Source organism: Delphinapterus leucas, chromosome 3 (assembly GCF_059928025.1).
Source record: "Delphinapterus leucas isolate spDelLeu-1000000601 "Yukka" chromosome 3, BTC_Dleu_Yukka2, whole genome shotgun sequence".
Classification (NCBI taxonomy): domain Eukaryota; kingdom Metazoa; phylum Chordata; class Mammalia; order Artiodactyla; family Monodontidae; genus Delphinapterus; species Delphinapterus leucas.
In genome coordinates this window covers 124,219,564-124,232,550 of record NC_143131.1, presented here as the reverse complement: position 1 = coordinate 124,232,550, position 12,987 = coordinate 124,219,564, and the positions used below count along the sequence as shown (strand labels likewise).

The window sequence follows — 12,987 nt, the reverse complement described above, 5'->3', positions numbered from 1 at the left end:
AATGCAAATCACAACTACAATGGGGAATCACTTCACACCAGTCAGAATGGCCATCATCAAAAAATCTACAAACAAAAAATGCTGGAGAGGGTGTGGAGAAAAGGGAACCCTCTTGCATCGTTGGTGGGAATGTAAGTTGATACAGCCACTATGGAGAACAGTATGGAGGTTCCTTACAAAACTAAAAATAGAACTACCATATGACCTGGCAATCCCACTACTGGGCATATACCCTGAGAAAACCATAATTCAAAAAGAGTCACGTATCACAATGTTCATTGCCACACTATTTACAGTAGTCAGGATATGGAAGCAACCTAAGTGTCCATCGACAGATGAATGGATAAAGAAGATGTGGCACATATGTACAATGGAATATTACTCAGCCATAAAAAGAAACGAAATTGAATTATTTGTAGTGACGTGGATAGGCCTAGAGTCTGTCATACAGAGTGAAAGAAGTCAGAAAGAGAAAAACAAATACTGTATGCTAACACATATATATGGAATCTAAAGAAAAAAAAAGATTCTGAAGATACTAGGGGCGGGACAGGAACAAAGACGCAGATGTAGAGAATGGACTTGAGGACACGGGGAGGGGTAAATGTAAGCTGGGACAAAGTGAGAGAGTGGCATGGACATATATCCACTACCAAATGTAAAACAGATAGCTAGTGGGAAGCAGCCACATAGCACAGGGAGATCAGCTCAGTGCTTTGTGACCACCTAGAGGGGTGGGATAGGGAGGGTGGGAGGGAGATGCAAGAGGGGGGAAATATGGGGATATAGGTATACGTATAGCTGATTCACTTTGTTATACAGCACAAACTAACATACCATTGTAAAGCAATTATACTCCAATAAAGATGTTAAAAAAAAACAAAACTCCAAGACTCATGCTCTAGCATGAAATAGATCTGAGTTTGAATACCAGCTGTGCCACTGATTTAACAATGTGAACTTGAGCAAGCTCCTTCACTTTTTTTGTTTGTTTGTTTGATTGGAGTATATCTGCTTTCCAATGCTGTGTTAATATCTGCTGTACAACGAAGTGAATCAGCTATATGTATACATGTATCTCCTCCCTCTTGGACCTCCCTCCCATCCCCCCATCCCACCCCTCTAGGTCATCACAGAGCACCCAGCTGAGCTCCCTGTGCTATACAGCAGGTTCTCACTAGCTACCTATTTTGCACAGGGTAGTGTATATGTGTCAAAATTCTAATCTCCCAATTCGTCCAACCCTAGTTTCTTCATTTGATAAATGGGAACAGAACTCCTTAGTATTGTCATGAGAATGAAATGAGATAATACATGTAAAATTTAGCAAAGTGCTTCACAAATAGTAAAGTCTCAACAAATGGAAGCTTTGGTTATTATTTTTTATTTGGCTATATATTTTTTAAGGTGCAAGAAGTCCTATTTAACACAGCATATACCAAATTTACTACCACCAAACTTTTTTAGAATACATGGAGCAGAGAAAAATAACTTCCCAAAAGACATCTGTTCCTAATCCCAGGAACCTGTCAATATTCACCTTACCTGACCAAAGGAACTTTGCAGATATGATTAAGGTAAGGATTTGGAGATGGAGAAATTATCCTGGGTTATGAGGTGGGCCCAGTGTAATCACAAAGGTCCTTTATATAAGGAGGAAGTGGTAGGGTCAGAAGCCAGAGTCAGAGAAGGATATGGGACGAAAACAGAAGTTAGAGAAAGAGAGAGAGAAAGATGAAGATGATATGCTGCTGGCTTTGCAGATGAAGGAAAGGGCGAGGAGCCAGGAACTGTGGGTGACCTCTAGAAGCTGGAAAAGACTCCCCTAAAGCCTCCAGAAAGAATGCAGGCCAGCTGTGACCTTTATTTTAGGACTCTCAATCTCCAGGACTATTGCATGTGTTGTTTCAAGCTGGTAAATTCATGGTAATTTCAGTAGCAGCAACAAGAAACTAAAACAGAACACCTGAAAACATCTTTCAATATACTGATGTCCCGTTGGGAGCCTGATCTGGTGGGAAGAACTGGAACTAGAATCAGGAATCCAGGGTCTCTCTCAGTTCAGCAACTAACAAGTTTTGTAACTACCAGAAAGTCAAAACCTCTGGGGTGCTTCAGTTTCTTCTACAAAATGATGACATTATCACCTCTTTTACCTAATATTAAAATTTTTTATGAAGGTAAACATTATAGACGTTACAAGAATAAACCGAACTTCCATATCTCAACTTCTCAATTACAACTACTGAATAAGGGGTAAAATAATGCATATAGTGGAAAGTTTTAAACTTTTAGAAGAATTTCCTGAACTTTCAACAAGGATTTGTGAGGGACCGAAAAGTGTTAAAAGGTTTTGTTTTAATGCACTGAGCAGAAAAGCTGATTGACAGTATTTTGTACCCAGGTTGAAACATTTGAAATCAAATTCAACCCCTCCTTCTTTTCCATCCAAACATTTTTTCTTTCCAGGATTTGGAATATGATATTATTGAGGATTTTAAAAAAAAAATTTTTTTTTTACTTTTTTTCCTCCCAAGAGTAAACATGAAGGGCAAGACCTACAGACACAAGAGCTGCCTCTCCCATTTTAAAAACGAGGGCAAAGTCGGGGACTTAGGGATGGTGGTGTACCCTCCTTTCTAATAGGCCCCCGGGAAACTGCGTTAGCGTGAGATCTCTGAACACAGCGCATTCCCTCCCCAGCCCATCTAGTCCTGGGATGTCTGAGACGTGTGCAACGATGCCACACCACCTGCTGGATTCAGTAGTCATGGAAACAACTCTAGGCAGTGCTGAAGACAGCATCACATCTACACTAGCCACTTAGGATGGGCAAGAATGTGAAAAGAGTAAAATACCAAAAACCACTGAATTGTACATTCAATGGGTGAAGCATATGGTATGTGAATTATATCTCTATAAAGCTTTTTTTAAAAAAAAAGTGTGAAAAAAATTCACTGTACGAGGTGGATATAGCAATAAATTTTTGATTTTTTTTTTTAACAACTAGAGTTTCCTCTAAATGACGGGACACGTCATTCAGTAAGAACACACAGCAAACTGTACCCTGAAAAAACATGCATCCAAAGCATGATTTTAACCATTCTGGGCCCATATATATATGTTAGTCCTTTACTTGCTGTTCTCCTAGGACTATGGCCTCTACAAAAAGCAGACTGTCATCTTCACTGTGGTGAAATCAACCCTGAGACAGTTCTCTCTAGGGTCATTTTGGACAATCAGTGCCTCTCATTACATTACAACAAAACTCAGAGCTTCAATTACAATTTGCATTCTAACAATGTAAAAAGCAAACAAACTCTTGCAACGAAAAAAAAAACGTAAAAAAAAATACATCATCATATTAACCACAGCTGTGTTTTGATAGGACAAGAAATTTGTTTTTTTCAAGAAAAGCAAGTTTAAGTTCTACATAAGCTGGTGCAATGCAACTACCTTATGCTCTCACCATCTTCTTGTTTTCCAAAGGGGCTTCGCATCTACATCCAAATTTTATCCTCCATAAAGTCAAAACACAAGTTATTAACAAAGGCAAAAAACCCAGCAGGAAAAAGTCCAAGACAGTATGAAGAACAAAAGGTATCCACCTAGCAGCTGAGATTCCTGGATCCCAGCTGGTGCCCAGCTACCAAGGAACCAAGTGACCTAGAACAGGTCACTTACGCTTTCTGAGCATCTGTCTCCCAATCTGGAAAATGAAGTTGTGACACAGACAATCCGAAAGGGTCCCTTGCAGATCTAACAGTCTCATTTTGTAAGGAAGGGTTCAGATCTCCTGACTCCCAGTCTGTGGAATGTGAAATAGACAGGCCATCCAGTGTGGAAACGTGTGCTAACACATAATAAATGGTTATTGATGTTAAATAACATGACAAGATAATGATCTATGTTTCCAGACTTGCCCGCTTTGTAACTAACAGCACAATCCATCTACTTCCATCATCTTCCCCACAGTGGACTTAAGAGCTACCTAACCAACAGCAGAAGCAGGAGGGAGAGGGAAGGGGCTGTCTTGTAGGAGCGGCCACTCAGGCCCAGCCAGACTTACCCAACACTTTCCTTAGAGATGGAGTGTCACTCAGCTTTGCACCCGCAGCCTGGAACGACACTCCAAGACACCGGATACGAAATACTGGGACAGGTCACTCAGGAAGGCCGCACAGCAAAAGATACTCCACAAAAACAAGGAACTGTGGTCCAGAAAGGAGCACCGTCAGAGGACTGGAGAAAGGAAGCTTCAGCAAAGCAAGACTGTTGTCAAAGAAGGAACCACCAACTGTGTATTACTGACCTTGGGAGTGGGAGCGCAGGGTGGTAAAGTGCGTGCACATCTGAGAGCTCAGTTCTCTACTGCCCACGGAGACGGAACTGAGCATGCTCTACAAGCCAACAAAGCGCAGCTGGTCAAGAAGCCCCATCTGACCCACTCTGCTCCTCCCTGAGCTCCGCCTGCAACCTTCAGAACCTGAAAATCCACAGGTGGAAGGAGGTTACTCTTAGAACCCGAAAGCCAGCCATGCTGACTTTTCTGATGAGAAGCAGCTGTTCACTTGTGTGTTCGCTCCAGGCGCCCCTCGCGCAGGCATCGTCAGCTGGTATCTTGCAGCGCAGTCATTGCAACTTCTTGCGTGTTCACCTCTCCAACTACATGGTAACTCCTCTAGAAAAGGGACCCTTCTACCACAGTGGGTTCCCAGGGGTTGGCATTGTGTTTGGCCCAGGGGAAGTGGCTCAGCAAATATTCACTGAAAGAAAAATACACGAGATCTGGGTTAGTGCCCCAGGAGCCTGGGTGGGTGAGCCAGGCACATGCCTGCTTGAGGCATTGGAGACAGATACTTCCAGGGGTGGGGTGGCCCGAGAGCGAGAGGAAACCCAGGGATCCCCTTCTTCTCTCTCCACTGATGGATTTAGAGCCCCTATTTCTCTTCCAGGACTCATGGAACATCTCCCCTCCAGAACTCAAGGGTCTAGGGCCCTTGGCTCCCTCCTAGGACCAAGGGATCCCAGACTCTAATTCCACACCCCACACCTGCTTCACATAAGGTCCAAGCTCTGATCCTAGGCCCTCAGCTTCTCTCCTGGACCCAGGCATCATCCAGGCTTCCAATTCCCATTCAGGACTGGGGGACCCAAGGTACCCATTCCCCCTACAGGACTGAGGGATCCCAGACAGCCAGCTCCCACTGTAGACCCAGGAATCCCATATACCTATGTAGCTGGGATCCTCTCTTGGACCCAGGTGTCAGAAGCACCCAGCTCCTCTTAGACCCAGGGTGTTCCAGGTTCCCAACTTACTGCCTAGACCAAGGTATATCAGGTCCCCAGCTCCTGTCCTAGACTCACAATGCCAGGTCCCCAGAAAAGAAGAAAAGAAAAATATGCAGACTTTATATTCCCAGTGCCAAAGGGCTCAATACATGCTTGTTGAAGTGACCAATTTCATAATCGCAATGCTTAGAGAACAGTGAGTATCCCACAACGTCCTTAGTGGGGCAGGGCAGCACACAGCTTATGAACACCAGCTCTGGAACCCCGACTTGGGGCTCAGACCCATGGGGGTCTCTATACCAACTCTCTCATCTACTAGCTGTGTGATCTGCATTCCCACGGGTGAGTTATTCACCTCTTTATGCCCCAGGGTCATCATCTGTAAGAAGGGGATAGGAATAGTATCTCCAGGAGCTATCGTGAAGACTCAGGACATAGAAAGCTTAGCACAGAAGTTGGCACTGAGGACTCACTCAATAAATGATTGTTTTCATTATCTCCCCTTCCCTGGAACTGAGCTATAGGATAAACTTTACCTACTTTACTCTAGTTTAAGTAAACTAGTTTACTCTAGTTTAAGAGCTCACACCTAGTTCTGCTTTTATCAGAAGCCACTTAACAATCTTGGCCACTAATTTGCTTTGCCTGGGTTCTTTTGAGGATTAAGTTGTCTGAGGTTCCTTGTAACTTAAAATTAAAAAAAAAAAAAAAAAAAAAAGGAGGTCTATGGCTCAGATTTTCCATTGTTTTGTTACTGTTTCTCAGTTTCCAAGGGTTACCTCTTGGCATCATCACTGTGGGTGGCGTCCCTGTCAGGGAAAGGAAAAGTAGCCTGGAACCCAGCTGAGGTATTTGGATGTGATGGCTGCCCTGCTGCTAGTGTCTTGGCAGGGAAGCAGAGGGGGAAGGCTATGATGAAAGCCCATTTCCAAGCTGGGGAAGCCAGGCAACAGGGGCAGCAAGTTCTGAATCCCAGCATTCTGGGTCTCCCTTCTCCCCACTGTCCTTTCCCACCTAGTACTGTCCTTTGGCTTGGTCCTTCTAGGTCACAATCTCTCCCTGGCTCCATATATATATTTTAATCACAGTTTCAGAATGGAATGTCCCCTCATACTGGAGGCTACTCAGCATTCTAAGAGCAAAAACATCTGCTCTTTACCTTTTCTCCATCCCAAATAACTTAAAAAAAACCCAACAGTTTTATTGAGGTATGATTTACATACCATAAAAATCATTCGTTTTCAGTGTACAATTCAAGGTTTTCAGTACATTTACAGAGTTCTATAACCATCCCCACGATCCCAATTGAGAACATTTTCCTCACCCCAAAAAAGGTCCTTTGTGCCCATTTGCAGTCACTCCCATGTCCCACCCCTAGCTCCAGGGAAACACTATTCTACTTTCCATCTCTATAGATTTGCCTTTTCTGGACATTTCATATAAATGGAATCTCACAATATGTCATCTTTGTGTCTGGCTTCTTTCCACTGGCATAGGATTTGTGAGGTTCCTCCATGTTGTAGTATTTATTCCTTTATATTGCTAAATAGTAGTCCGTTGTATGAATACATCCGTTTCTTTATCCATTCACCAACTGGTGGATAGTTGAGTTCTTTCCAGCATTTTGGGGTGAGGGTAAGGGGTTGTTTCCAGTTTTCATCCCAAACACTCTGAGTCTTTTTTCTGTATTGTACTTCTCCAACCACCTCACCTGTATCATTTTTCCCCAGGATCCCTTCTATCAAATAAGAAAGAGGCAACTCCCCAAAATAAATAAAAATAAGGAAACCTAACAAATGTCCACCACGCATATAATTTAATCCTGTATTTTAGATGAATATGCTATCAAGAAAGATCAAAATAACTTGAATTCATAATGTAAATAAGAAAAATTCATATGATGTAATTCTTCTTTTAGGTTGGCTAAGTTACACTTATCGTTTAAATGGAAATGATGTTAAAACAAAGAGCAGATACAAGCTACATATTACATTTGTCAAATATCTAGATGCACAAGTGCTGATATATCAAAAGACAAACAGAAACTTGGACTGGTTAATGAGGGTTGCCAAAGGAGAGAATTCCTTTTTCCTAGAAGCACATAGTCTCGTTTTGATTTTTATATCTAATGATAATCCAGGAAGAAAACTCAAAAATTCATTTCCAATTCTCAAATGGTTCAGAAAACAATACGTATGTTTATGTGTGTATATATATGCAAGTGTGTGTGTGTGTGTGTGTGTGCACACAAAGTGTTAATAATTAGAAAATCAGAATGAAGTGTATAGGATAATTCTTTGTACTATTCTTGCTTTTTTTTTCCCTATAAGTTTGCAATTATTTCAAAACAAAAAGTTAGAATCAAACTTTCATGCTGTTAAAACCTCCTTGAATCATTTAGCTTTTTGTCTTCTGTATCTTCAGGAGCCTTGAGCATGCCAAGTTTATAAGCCCTAATGTAAAGTAGTATTTGTTTTCTGGTCCTGAACTCATCTCTTCCACATACATCAGGTAGGACTGGCTCTGCTGTAGCCTGTAATTCACAAAACATTCATTTGCTCTAAGTAGTACTCAACGTGTTTCTCTGCATACTGTCCCCCCCCCACCGTTTGCCTTCCTAGAAGATGGTGTGGGCCTCTTCACCCTCAAAAGTGGTTCTATTGAGGCTTAAGGATATTTCATTGTCCACAGCACTAACTGGGGGTTACCGTGAATTGCTGGGACAAGACATTACCCCCGTTTACTGTTTCATAGATACAGCTACTTCCTACAGGGAAAGGGAAAGAAAACAGAAAAGGTAACCCAGCACCACGGACAGCTTTCCTAATATTCACTACGTTTTTATTGAGTCAATACTTATTTGTTGAGTTCCGGGTCTTTGGGGAGATTTTAAATGTAATCCTTAGTTTCCAGAGAAAAACTGGTGAAAGCAGTTAGAACCAGAGCTCAGTCGTCAGACTCTGAGCTCAGCACACTTTCCATTATATGACACTAAGCATTTCTGATTCAGCACAGAGTAGGACACAAAATCCTTTCAATTCCACAAACCCTTTTCCCTGAACAATTCCAGCTCCTCTGACCTCCTCCAGAGTATCCTTCCACTGCCCATTATAAAATTTCAAGACTGGATCTAGAATCATTTTATCCAAGAAGTTTTTCTTTTCCCAACTTTAAAATGTCATTTTCTTTAAAATCTCATAAATGTCTTCTGCATAGAAATTATTTTCCTTTTATTTCACTTGTCAGTAAATCCTTTAGGAATTCTCTCTGAAAAGAAGCCTAATTCATCATTTGGTTGCTTTAATCACCATCACTTGTTTAAAAGTCTTATTAGTATGTAAACTCGTTCTAATGCAATGCTCCGAAATACCTCTAAGAAATTCGCAATAGACTAAACTTAGAGTAATCCATAATTAGATTTTAATAGGACTTCTCACCAGCAGCTTTTTTTCATTATCTAGCTCTGTGTGTTTGACTTCAGCCAGCCATTGATGGGGCTGAAGTCGTGGTGAGGGTTTGGTAAAAGAAGAGGAAGCTCATCCCTGCAGAGGGGAGGGGAAAAGCAGTGTTGGTTCTTCCTTTAAAAGTGTGGTTCCCCCAACCCGCATCATCATCATCCCCTGGGAACTTGTTAGAAATGCACATTCTAGGGCCCTCCCCCAGACCCGCTGGATCAAGCCACGCAGGTGATTCTAATACGTGCCTAAGTGTAAAGGACTTGGTTATTCAGATGTGGTGTTTGCTGTATTATGGACGGAGGTCTAGCTTTAGAAACAGCTAGTTGAAAATAATTGCCTTAACTGGCTCTAGTGACCCCCCAGGAACATAACTCACTTACATGTATGTTCTCCTCATTTATCATTGATGGGTATATTGGGGAGTTTTTTACTCCAAAGAGCTGACAATCTGATATTAGACTTGCTAATGAGCAGCAACCATGCTCTCCTGCTGCTTGTCACTCAGTGCAGGCAAGAGCTAGCACACGCAGCACAGAAGAGTCAAACTTCTTCCACAGTCTGCTCTCAGGAAATAAGCAAGAGGAGGGTCCAGAGGTGTCAGTTGACACTGACGATGACGTATTTACTTCCTACACAAGAGAGCCAAGGCAGAAAGACAAATAGAAGCTAACTTCTGCAAGTAGAAGCTGGATGGAAAGGGGTATGCTGACAGCTGCCTTGGCAGACTCCAACTCCAGCACCATGAACGGGTCCTTTGCTCACCTCCACTTTGCCGGTGGGTACCTGCCCTCTGACTCCAAGGACTGGAGGACCATAGTCCCAGCTCTCTTGGTGGCTGTCTGCCTGGTGGGCTTCGTGGGGAATCTGTGTGTGATTGGCATCCTCCTCCACAGTGCTTGGAAAGGAAAGCCATCCATGATCCACTCCCTGATTCTGAATCTCAGCCTGGCTGATCTCTCTCTCCTGATGTTTTCTGCACCTGTCCGAGCTACAGCATACTCCAAAGGTGTTTGGGATCTAGGCTGGTTTGTCTGCAAGTCCTCTGACTGGTTCATCCACACATGCATGGCAGCCAAGAGCCTGACAATCGCTGCAGTGGCCAAAGTATGCTTCATGTATGCTTGTGACCCAGCCAAGCAAGAAAATATCCACAACTGCACCATCTGGTCAGTGCTGGCAGCCATCTGGGCTGTGGCTAGCCTGCTACCCCTGCCAGAATGGTTCTTTAGCACCACCAGGCATCACGCAGGTGTGGAAATGTGCCTCATGGATGTACCCGCTATGGCCGAAGAGTTCATGTCAACGTTTGGTAAGCTCTACCCTCTCCTGGTATTTTGCTTTCCGTTACTCTTTGCCGGCTTTTATTTCTGGAGAGCTTATGGCCAATGTCAGAAACGAGGAACTGAGACTCAAAATCTTCGAAGCCAGATGCACTCAAAGCAACTCACAGTGATGTTGCTGAGCATTGCCATCACCTCCGCTATTCTGTGGCTCCCTGAATGGATAGCGTGGCTGTGGATGTGGCATCTGAAGGCCGGAGGCCCGGCCCCACCGCAAGGTTTTATAGCCCTGTCTCAAGTCCTAATGTTTTCCATCTCTTCAGCAAATCCTCTCATTTTTCTAGTGATGTCAGAGGAGTTCAAGGAAGGCTTAAAAGGCTTGTGGAAATGGATGATAACCAAAGAACATCCAACTGCTTCAGAGTCTCAGGAAACACCCGCTGGTAACTCACAGGTCCTTCGTGACAATGTTCCATCTCCAGAATCCCCATCATCCATACCAGAGAGGGATAAAACTGGCTCTCCCTCATCCAGCAAAGAGAAGGTTGAGAAGGCAGAGATTCCCATTCTCCCTGATGTAGAGCAGTTTTGGCATGAGAGAGACACAGTCCCTTGTGTACAGGACAATGACCCTATCCCCTGGGAACACGAAGATCAAGAGACAGGAGATGGTGATAAATAGTTTCAAAGCAAAACAAATTGCAATTACTGTTATTTATTTGTAATGCTGCTAATCAGTATTGTTGACTTTGCCATAAGAAACATAATAAAATTACCATTAGGAATTACAAAAATGCTTCGCAGTCTGCATTTCCAAAATGTGCAATTTGGTAAGTAGGACACCGTATTAGAATAACTATGTTATAACCTGGTTATCCAAAGAACTGTGTTGTTTGAAGATGCTTCTGTCACAAGTGATTAGAAAGGCCAGCTGTTTTGTCACTTGTCCACAATGCCTGTTTTACTGGGTAGTCCTTAGGACCAGCCATGTACTGGCTGGAGTGCAGCTTATCTGTCAAAGGTTCAATCTCTTTACGTTTAGTTTCTTCCTGAACCTGCTAACTCTAACTTCACCTATCAAACCTTATTGCACATAACCAGAGCTCAAAATCTACTTCTACTTGAGATTTTTAACACATAAATTTTAATGAGTTATCTTCATTTGCTTAAGAAATGTTCATTTACTTGATGAAAATCCATACAGAATTTCCATGACTGAAGGTTGAAGAATAAGGAACATCACCTTATTCCAATTCTGGGCTAATTTCAAACCATGGCTTATTTTGGCTAAGTTTAAGTAAATTCAGACTTTGCCTTATACTAAAATCTGCTTCACTGATCTTTTTAAAGCACCTCTGTGAGTCTTCAGTCTCTAAGTCTGGGGATTTTAGCAGCCTATCATGATATTCTATATTCTGATTTTGAGAAAGAACTTAAAAAACACCCTTAATTCTCTTCCCAATTAACTCCTCTTCCAAAGAGTAGCAGGAGACAATCTTCTACAAGCTGAAATCAATGTTTCTCCCAAAATCTTCTTTCTCTCAAGATAAACTATAAGCTATGTTATGGTTAACCATACCATTATGGTTAATGATAAAGGTATTAATTGGTGAATGTAACCCTCAAATATAAAGATGGTCATCTTTTTTGTTGAATGAGCATTAAACATAGCCCTAACACTGAACATGAACCGTGCCCAACTTTTAAAATACCTCAGGGTTTTTAAGTTACAAAGACTATCAAGAGTAACCCAAGGTGGGGTGGGGGTAGGGAGTGGGGGAAAAGAGAGAGAGGAAGAAAGGGAGGGAGGAAGAGAGAAAGAGAGTTAGCATGGAAAAGAGAAAATTCAATGGACATAAGACAGAGAATCTGGCTAATAGAAAACAAGGCAATGCAGAAAACAATAAAATTAAATTCTGTGTTCCAAAACGTATTACCAGTATAATCTGAATAACAAGCAATAACTGTTCAATTTACAGCATGGTAAAGCATACCCAATAAAGCAATGATGATGATAACATTTCTTCCCCTATTAAATATAATAAAGACATTTATCCATGATTCTTGGTTACTCTAATGGAATTCTGGGATATTTTCACTGAGGGGTTCTCTCTGAAAAAAAAACAAAAAAACTGCATTTAGGGCAAGCAGTGGAGGAAATATAAAAATATGCTGTGGATGGAATTTTTTTTATGTACAGTCTGCGGGTTTTTTGGTTTATTCTTTATAAATGGTCATGATTTGCTTTTTTAACACAGAAGGTAAGGCTTTTTGCCTTGGTTCATAACATATTTCATTTTAAGGCTCACAAGAGCACATACAGTTAATCCAAGTACCTAAAATACTGTCTTGTGAGACAATAGTTATATAATTGGATTACCTTTAAAACTGTGATGAACTATTTGAATTAAAGATTTCTATGTTCATTATCTATAGTAAATGCAGGATGTAAGCTTTCACTGTGTGACATTTTAACTTGTAAACAAATAAAAACAATTATGTTTTACTTCAGATAGTTTTGGAGACTTAAAGCTGTCTTTGTTTTGAATGCTGCTTTCGAAATCATCATTGCACAAGGGGGCTTTACAGGGAGGTCAGACCTTAACACTTGCACAGGTATCAGCGCACCAACGAACCATGTATTTTTAAAGAGCTTGCTGATAAGCTCCAGATCAAAATGAAGATATTGAAACACGATGTAATTACAATGACCCTGTCATTAAGAACCTAATGGGGGGTAGGGGGGATAAATTAGGAGTTTGGGATTAATATACACACACTACTGTATATAAAACAGATAAACAACAAGGGCCTACTGTATAGCACAGGAAACTATACTCAATATCTTATAAGGTTAAATAAGGGAAAAGAACCTGAAAAAGTATATACATATGTATAACTGAATCACTCTGCTGTAACCTGAAACTAACATGACACTGTAAATCAACTATACTTCA

General features: G+C 41.6%; 1 protein-coding gene across 1 annotated transcript; it reads left to right on the top strand.

Moving 5' to 3' along the window:
• Positions 1 to 8,789: 8,789 nt before the first annotated feature.
• GPR151 (G protein-coupled receptor 151) lies at positions 8,790 to 11,107 on the top strand. The gene has a single exon (XM_022590274.3). The coding sequence runs from the start codon at positions 9,441 to 9,443 to the stop codon at positions 10,710 to 10,712; it is 1,272 nt and encodes a 423-aa protein (XP_022445982.3). The 5' UTR covers positions 8,790 to 9,440; the 3' UTR covers positions 10,713 to 11,107.
• Positions 11,108 to 12,987: the final 1,880 nt, after the last annotated feature.